At 41.1% G+C, this 9535-nt stretch overlaps 1 protein-coding gene across 2 annotated transcripts in view; it reads right to left on the bottom strand.

The window, feature by feature from the left end:
• Nucleotides 1-934: 934 nt before the first annotated feature.
• nectin1b (nectin cell adhesion molecule 1b) overlaps nt 935-9535 on the bottom strand; it is a 114627-nt gene continuing 106026 nt past the window's right edge. For both annotated transcript variants that reach the window (XM_028464251.1, XM_028464252.1), the window contains exon 6: nt 935-4817. In XM_028464251.1, the coding sequence (XP_028320052.1) occupies nt 4315-4817 (503 nt within the window). In that variant the 3' untranslated portion in view covers nt 935-4314. The remainder of the gene's footprint in view (nt 4818-9535) is intronic.

Here is a 9535-nt window from a genome sequence, read left to right as displayed (position 1 = left end):
GACTTTGGAGGCAGGGCAAGACAGCGGCAGAGAGGGAGGGGGAGGGAGGGATCTGAAAGTTACAGACTGCACCTTTAATAAAGTGTTTCTTACCTTTCCTTATTATGCAATAAAATACATTTATTTATTTAATTGCAGTAATATAACATGCATTGCTGTTGCGAAAATATTGCACTACGTATAATGTTGACTTTGGATAGCAGACAAGGTTAAAAAAAATAAAATAAATGACTGCCATCATGTAATATAATCATGGGAAAACTGAAAACCCTGCAAATATTGAGTTGAATGAACTCTGAACTGTTTATTCTTAGTCGTTTGAATTGGATTCTTCTCCAAAAGGGTTGGATTTGACCCGCGGGCCTCTACTTTAACACACGTGCCCTAAAAAGCTAACATGAATGTTAATAATGTGGCCCACGCTGTGATAAAAGAAGACTGGAGCGTCCAGAGGGAAACTTTGAGTTTGTAATAAAACCAATTCTGCAGAGTTAATATAATATAAATGAACAAATAGGGAAACATCACAGATTAAAAAAAGATGCTGCTGTGAGTAAGAAAACAAAAATTATTACTGCAAACACGTCAGTTGACTATTGAACTTATTTAATGTTTAAAACAAATACAAGTTACTCCACTGGGTCATCACGATTGAACAAGAGATTTTTTGGATATTTGTAACACCCTCAGAAATATACATTCACATGGCTGCGTACAGACAATTTCAATTTCTCCACCCCTTTTTTTTTCTTTCAGAGACATTATTATGTTGACTAACTTGGATGCGTCACCCGTTTGTTTGACAGTGAAGCCACTACCGGCAATTTAAAAAAAACAAAAAAAACAACAAAAACAAAACAAAAGTTCTAGAGGAGCATTTTTCAGATGACACTTTGGAACCGAGCTACTCTTTTACATCCCATACCGACCATAGTTTCCACGCTTGCAGTCAAAATCGGGTTTTTTTTTTTTTTTTACAGAACGGGGTCCCGACACACATCACCTTCACCTTATTTATGTACAATATGTACAGAGGAATGTTGCACACACTGAATACAAAAAAGTAGACACGGATGGAATGGAGTTACACTCAGTATTATTACAAAATAAAAACTTAGAACACACCCCCCCCCCTAAAATCCCCCCAAAAAAACCATAAACATGTTTACATCGTGCAGTTTGATTATGTAAGAAGAACCAAACGTGTTTTTCTCTCAAATGTGGCAGTGGTTTAACGCAACTTTTTAATTTGTGCTTTATTACGGTTTCTTTAGTTTCACCTAAAACACATTGATCCATTTTTTTCTTGTAGGATTTGCATTAAAATTGTGCTTAAAAGTTCAGGGATGTGCCACTAAATGTTTAATCTCATAGGGAACAATTACCGTAGTAACATGGCGACACAAGCAGGTTTCAGGTGTTGAAGTGACGTAAATATCGTGAAAGATTTAGTGGCGTGATGCTGGAGATTTGGTGCAGAAGTTAAAAAAAAGTTCTTAAAAATCATCACATTAATTCAAATTCTAGATCAGGGTTTGATAGGCACTGAAAGCTGGAGACGTGGTAATAATCAAAAATGTAAAATATCTCCTCAGCCAGTGCACAGGAACATTTAAGACTATAATAGTGATCTTCTTCTTCTGGAAAGTACCGTGTTTTAGTTCCAACCCCGATCCCAGTGACAAAATAAGGCAGCAGAGACTGAAACAGACAATACAATCCCCACTGTTTAACTTTGCGATGCTAATTTTGTGTCGAAAAATACAGTTTGAGGCTCATGATTGACATGCTCATCTATAAACGTACAATAGACAAGCATTGACTGTAAAACATTCCCATCTTCAGATGGCAGAGCTCTGCTCTCACACAGATGTCATCTTTTTTTTTTCTTTTTTAATTAAAAAAACATCTTTATTCATACATGTATACATAACAATAAATGTATTTAAGTATTGTTTGTTAACTGCAGTGTCGTTGTTGTACCTTAATCTGCAGCTGGAGACAAACGCATGGCAGAAAAGGAAGAGTCGCATCTGCACTTCCACTCCCAACACATGCATAAAATAAGGCTTGAGACAGTATTTATTATAAGACGCAGTCAGATATGTGGCGCGTTGGCATGGAGACGCTCTGATGGAACGTTTTTCATGTGTTTGAAATACGGTAAATAATTGTATTTTTGCGCATTGCGTAATCGGACCTCAGCGCAGCGGGAAACGAGTCGTTGTCTATGCTAGCATCCACTGGCACTTACTGACAGTAATAATAAAAAAACAAATATTTGTACATAATAATGTCTGCAGGCAGGGTCACAGCATCCCTGTTAGCAAACAAATGCAAACCTGGAAATAAAGACACTTTTAAAAGTCCAAAACTTCAGAAGCGCAATGCATTCACTTGGAAAAACAAAACAAAAGTTTTTTCTGAATAATTTATTTTTTGGTTTGTTTTTTGGAGTAATTTTAGTTTTTCTGAGTAATATTTTCTGTTTTTCATGCAATTTTCAACTCTCTACCCATTCTGCCTCAGCTGCACACCGTGCAGAGCCAGTATTTTTAGTAGTTCTACTGATCGTATCTTGAGTGACCAACGTAGCCAGCTTAAATCCGCTTTAAATGCATCATTTTATATCCATGGAACATGCCATATCTTTCCAATTGATCCTGGAGAAACGTGGCTAAGTCCTGCAGATCTGAATGGGCTTTCCTTCTGAACAACCACAAAGTCCTCAGGTGCCTGCGTATTGTCGATAGACTAATTGTGATGGCATTAATATGGCTTTAGAGAATTATCTCTGTGTCTTAAACCAAGTTAAAAGTATTTTTTTTTTATCAAATTAAACAAACTGGCCATGTTTTCTCTCAATAAAGAAATAACTGCATCTGTTATTTCAAATGCCATCTAAGCTATAGTTAAAAAAAAATTAGTCCAAAAACAAACCAAAAAAATAAATTATTCAGAAAAAAAACGTATTTTTTTCTTCTTCAAGTAAATGCAATACACTTCTGTACAAAACACCCATAGAGCCACCAAAAAAAAAAAAAGACAATGACATAATGAAAAGCAGCAGGTGACTTACTCCGCTCCAGCATGGCCACCATTATAATTTCAATTCCCTTTTACATGTTCAAACATTGTTGTTTTTTGGAGATACAAATAAAAGTGTCCACATCCTGATTGGTCCATTGGATGAAAAGCTGATTCTTTAAATAAACGTGGAGCAGAGTCACACTAATAATTGTTAATGCCACCTTTTTCCTTGTAGTGGTAAGACGCTCGTGTCCACAAGATCAACATGTTCAGTTACAAGTTCATCAACGAGTTAGGAGACACTGGTGATGGTTTCTGTGAACATGATTGTGATGCATCAATAAAAAGTCACGTTTAATACCACCGCAGCCCTTCTCTGTCGCGTTGATGAGGGCGCTAGTTAAATTGAAGAGAAATGAACTGAAAACACTGGATGCGTATTTGTAAATGTCAGGATTGGTTAAGGACTCCGTGGTGGCAATCGGAGCCAAAACAAACCTCTAAACACATAAGGATCATCAAGGAATGCCAAGAACGTCATTTGAAAACAGCGTCTTAACAGCTGTCGGTGATCTCAACGTACAAAAATGTGTGATTTCATGGACACCCATCGACAAACGTGGCAGTTTCTTGTCCATTTGTTGTCGTTTTTTTTTCTTCTCTGAAATACTTGACCACGTAACCAATAACGTGTATAACTCCAGCTGTTTCTGTTTCAAATATCTATCTTCTGTTGTTTAAAAATCATACAAAAAAAAAGCATGGAAATCATAAAACGGCAATGCAAATGAAAAAATTAAAAATAAATCGTACATCCAGTGTAGGACATTCACAAATGTGCACAGCAAAATCTCAACCCGGGGTCTCTTTTGATGCATTTCATACATTTATAACAGTAAAAATTACACAAAGGAAGATAAAACAAAACAAAACAACACATCAGCATCACATGACCAATCCCCTCCCGGTACTCGTGGTCAGTCCATTTACATACCTTTAGTCTGTATTCTTTGCCTGTTCACCTGGTGAGCTGTCGTGTTGAGAGGCGGATGTTTCTAGCACTTGAATTCAACTCTTGGGTTTTTATAATTGAGATAAGCTGGATGGGGTTTGATGTGGGAGGAGGAGTCAAGGAGGGAGCAGGAACACGGCTGACCAATAGGGGGAGGGAGACTGTGACGGTGCACGTGGGATGGAGGGGGGGGTCGTGATGGAGGTGAGGGGTGCAGTGGAATGCAGGTGGAGGACAAAAGGGTTTGGTTTGGTTTGCTCGCTGCAATGGCGCTACACGTACCACTCTTTCTTAGAAATGACAGAACCATCGGTTTGAGAGATCATATCATCAGCTATTTCCGTTTCGGGGTCGTACTGGAAAGCCAGGGTCCGCTCATCATAATCTCGGCTCTCGCCTTCGTCCACAGTGAAATAGGGCCTCTTCAGGTCCTCCGCCTCGGGATCGAAATCACGCTCACTGGCCTCAAAGCCTCCGGTGCTGCCGATCTGAGCGGGTTTCTTCTCGTCGTCTGAGTCGTCGGGGTACTGGAGGTTCTTGGGCATGGGTGGGTGTGCCGTCAAGGCGCCGGCCTTGCTGTACCCGTTCCCGAACACATGCTTCTTGGTGTTGTAGTCTCCTTTGAAGGTGCGCTGGCGACGGCGCAGGAATACGTAGAGCAGGACGGATGCCACGCCCAACAGGGCAACACCGCCCACAGCACCCCCGATGGCGGCACCTGTATTGTTCAGGTCCTGCGAGGTCCCTTGGTTGTGTGGCGGGTTGTTAGGGATTTCTGGGTAGGAAAAGACAGATGGAAGGGAGTGTGTCAGTGCTCTGGTGGGAGGAGGTGCAATTGTGCAGGTGCAGTCTTTTTTTTTTTTTTTTTAGGAAAGATGAAGTAAGGAAGACGAGGACGGAAAAGCAACTGGGAAAAGATGGTCCCACAGCAAACCCCTCCCTCTAACCCACACGGCAGCCCGTACCCCAGTGTGTGGCAGGGCTTACTTTCTAACACTTGCATGCATTTATTCCACTCCATAAAAGAGTAAAACTGAAAATATGAAAGTGAAGGTGAAGACCTGAGGGCATGCAAAGACTGTAAGACGAAAGAAATGAGTGAATCAGATCGAAATGATTATTCGAGTTATCTTGCAAAACAGTTAAGCCAGAGAAAACACTCAATGACACATACATTAGTTTAACAAGACATATTCATTATCATTGCAGCCGTAATGGAATGAAAATTGCCAGGGTGATTATCAGCAGCCAAACAGAGTGTATCCAGAGAGCCAATAAACATGAAGCGCCTTCATTCAGCCAGCAAAAAGACATAGCAGAAACCAGTGAGAACTTCCAAGAGAAAATCGTCCAATAATCAGAGAGATGAGAGAAAAGTACCCAGCAAGCCACAGATGTGCTCTTATCACCAGCGCAGTGAAAACGGCTAAATGGTCTGTTAGCGACAGCCGCCGGGATACTAAATTCTAGGATATCTCCTAGAAATGCAATCTTTCACCAGCGACAAGTTAAATGGCAAAAGGCAGAGCCGTCACATTCAGTCCATGAACTATCAACTACTGAAGCACAGCTGCTGCTTCAGTAAGAGATGTACACCTTGTAGAGAACTTTCATCTGAAATTGACTGCAAGTTCCTTTAGGTTTGAACCATTCAGCCTTAAACATGGTAACCGTAAATAGAAAGATAAATTAGACAAGTGGCTGATGTCAGATTTGGGGGCTTGGCCAATCTCCTCGTGAGGCAGTTAGTACCAGTTATTAAATGCAAAATGAAACAAATGAAAATGACTGTTGACAAAATCATAAGCCATAGTAAAAAAGGCAAAATGCATCATTAAATAATAATTTACCCAGGAGAAAAATGAGGTTCAATAGTCTTGCCCAAGAACAGTTAGTCAACGAAACAAGTATCGCTTGGAATCGATCTGCAACCCTCTTATTTCAGGACACACTCACACTGGTAACCCGTGCCAGGCGTTGGCAAATTTGACACCTCAAGGCCAGATTGTTTTACGAGTGGGTGCAACTGTGCCATGTCTGCAATGGCCCAAATAGAGCATGGCATTGTTGGCTACAATGGCCTCATGGAAAGGATTTTCAATGTTGGAGTGTGGCGAAATAACCCAAAGTTGGGGTCCAAAATAAAAATGAAAAAATTAAAGTAATTTTGATACCATAAATTAAAACAGAAATCAGATTTTTTTCTGAAATTCCCACATGTAGTTATGGTCCAATGAAAATAGTAAAAAAAAAAGTATTTTTTTCAGATTTCAAGAGACTGTCACTCAAAAACCATTGCATATACAGTATGTGTCTAATCATTAGTGATGTGAACAGTCTATGTACATAGCTCAAAGCTGATCAAATTATAGGGAACTGAGGCATATGCTAACTTTTTTTTTCTTTCTTTTTTATCCCACAGCCCAAGGCATGTCAGTGCATCGTAGACCAATGTATGTGCAAAAACCACTACTGCAAACCCAAGCGCTGCCCCGGACCCGAAGATGCAGCCAGGCCTGCAGAAAGAGTGGGGGCCAAGGAGCCCCAGGCCACCACCCCACGGTCGAGCAACCCCACCGACGCCCCCAAGATCCCAAGCCGAGAGGCAGCCACCATATACACATCCGAGAAAGCCCCAAGGAGCCGAGGACCCAGCGCACCCCGCCACCAACCCCAACCCCAAGGCCCTCTGCCATCACCCCCACCCACACCCCCGTACCCAACCCCCCGAGGGGAGGGCCCAGAAAGCTAAATTGTTTACTGAACGCCTAAACAAATTCCAGCCCAAAACCCGGACAAACTTCTTTCAAAATTTGAGGAGCTGGCATGTCCACCAGATAGGACGTATAGTAGATCTTTTGTATGTTTTAAGAGAGTAGGTGGAACTGTATTACTATAGCACATTTCAGTTTCCCGTACAATGTAGTTATTGAGATATTGACAGCTGAACATGGAAGAAAAATAAACTGAAATCGACACATAACCCCTTAAGTAAATTGGACATATCTAAGAAAGCATTCATCCGATTACACTAAAAATGTACAGTGTAAAACATTTGTTAAAATGACATGGAATGACTCCAAATATAACTCCCTATTGTTGTTCTAACATTATTTTCATAGTCTTTTATTCCCTCTGCGCTTCCTTCAGGCAACTCACTTGTGTTTACAATAGAGATAAACGGTGACTGAAACCTGAGAAGATCAAACTATCAATGTGTCGAACCAGCATAACACAAAAGTGAACAAAACATGAAGCTTTGCTTTAGGTTTCTTTAAAGTCTGCTAAACTGATGAATAAGACAACAAAGAGCCTCAAGAAATGATTTGAGTTCCTAAAAAAATGGAAAACAGGGAAGAGAAACCGCCTTGCAATCATTTTGCAAAAAAAGAGAATTTCCCACATAAGGACTTTATGAAATTATTGCCTCCGACTGTTGAACTAAAATATTTCACGTGATTAGAACTCTCTCTAATTGGAAATGAGTCTCAGAACAGAGAGACTCGAGAGGCTTCCCTTTATTTTTAAATGAAACCGACAAACTGTCTGAAGGAGAGACCTCCCGAACACTCTCGCTTCTTCCTCCACACTCTTATTTTTTCAGGGCCGGCAGCAAAGCTCTCCATTTTCCAAAATCAGTGCCGGGCAGGCACAGTCTCAAATGTAAGCTCAGGTTTTTAATCTGACCACCTAATGGGATTATTCCGACACAGGCCTTCATTGCACACATCAATGAGCGGGCAGAGCCAGGACACCCCTGCTGGAGAGGGCCATCCTCCCACTGAGGGCCAAAGATGGGAGGAAATCCAGAGGATTTAAGATGTGGAAAGAAACATTCTGCTGTGATCTTCTGCTGTTCACATCTGCTTTAATATTCAATGTGGAAAGCATGCCACAACTCTGTAGCTACAACCATTTACAGGCTTAAAAACACCCGGCCACAGCATTTAAACCAAAAAACAGAGTCAGTGAAAGACGAGGCCGAGGGCCTCCCTGTCATCTCTGTTTTTATGAAGTATCAAGTGACACCTGTATCTATAGATCAACACTAAAACTTGGGAAACAGGCCTTTGCTTGTGTAAACCCAAAACATGAAAGCAGTTGTGGACACTCAGGTGTTATTGTGGGATTCTGCAGCTGGTGCAGTCACACCACAAGAAACCTTTGCAAGTGCAACACGTGAGTTTTTCTGTCGGAGTTTGTCAGGAGAGAAAATGAAAGAAAGGGCTGATGTCTACTGACAGTTGGAGGCCAGTAATTAACAAGGAGGGACTTCTTGTTAGATTGTTCTGTGAAGAGAAGGGGGCGCCGCCTTTTTGTTGAAACACACAAAGAAGGTGTGTCGACAAGGACGAAGGAAAGCAGCCACACAGTCACATCACTGACATCGTGAGGTGGTGAAGGGAGAAGAAAAAAATAGAAGCATAGCTGCTTTCTCTTTCCCCCGTTCTCACACGAGAATAAATGTGGAATTAGAGTGGTTACTGTGCAAACTAATCGCATTATGCAAGCAGTTGTAATAAAGATAGACGACGTATAGGACATGCTAGAAGCTTGTTTGACAGCACCGGGGAAAACGTTCCAGCAGTTAAAGGTAACGCCTGCCAACAGATGGTTAAAAAAATACTCCCAGCAACACCACGGCGAGCTTTACTCTATCAGACGCAGCACAACACAACGTCTGTTTGCATCACATATGCAGATACCGAGCTAGGCGGTAGGTGCGATGACTGCAATACCCCATTGAGATTAATCGTCGGCTAGATCGGCAGTGAAAGGCTATATCTCAAGCAGATGTATGACAGATTCCAGCGGGGAAATGAAGAAGGTGAAATGCCGCAGCATTTCTTAAAAAAAAGTGAAATTGCCTGTTTTGTTTGAGATTAATCATAGGAGCCCCGACCCCCGGCGTCAGACGTGATCGATTAGGTGATTTACTGCCTTGGCGACTAAATCGGTTGATGAGTGAAACAGTTAGTCTTTATAAGGTGACGGAAAGCATGTATTCAAGCCTTTTGAAGATGATAAATAATATGAGTGTCAAGTTTTGCAAATGTAAAGATTTTTTTCCAGCAAAGAAGCCTTTGAGTAGAATCTGTTTCACAACTGTAGCTACAGCAGTTCTTGGGTGTGCTCCAGTCAAGTCCACACATGAAAGAAAGACAGGTACCAACATTCCTGACGTTACCACAAAATCAGGTTATGACAGGGGCAAGAAGACCGATGGAGGATTTCAAAGACAACAACCAGGCGTGCTATCTTAAATATGACTCATGGAAGAACAAGCAACTGACAACAGGGCATGATGAGGAAATAATATGGAAGCTAAAGAGACGCAACATGGGGTGGAGGAATAGAAGAACTTTGGAAGGGCCAGGTAGTAACTACCTATAATTCAAGCACCAATATCAAAAAAGTGCATATATACAGTATATCAACAACTGATTCTGATTTTTTTAGTAACCACATACATCTATAAAAGTGCCCAGTATG

The sequence above is a fragment of the Gouania willdenowi genome, chromosome 13 (genome assembly GCF_900634775.1).
Source record: "Gouania willdenowi chromosome 13, fGouWil2.1, whole genome shotgun sequence".
Classification (NCBI taxonomy): Eukaryota; Metazoa; Chordata; class Actinopteri; order Blenniiformes; family Gobiesocidae; genus Gouania; species Gouania willdenowi.
Note: the sequence above shows the minus strand (reverse complement) of the source record. Positions and strands in the feature narration are given on the sequence as shown.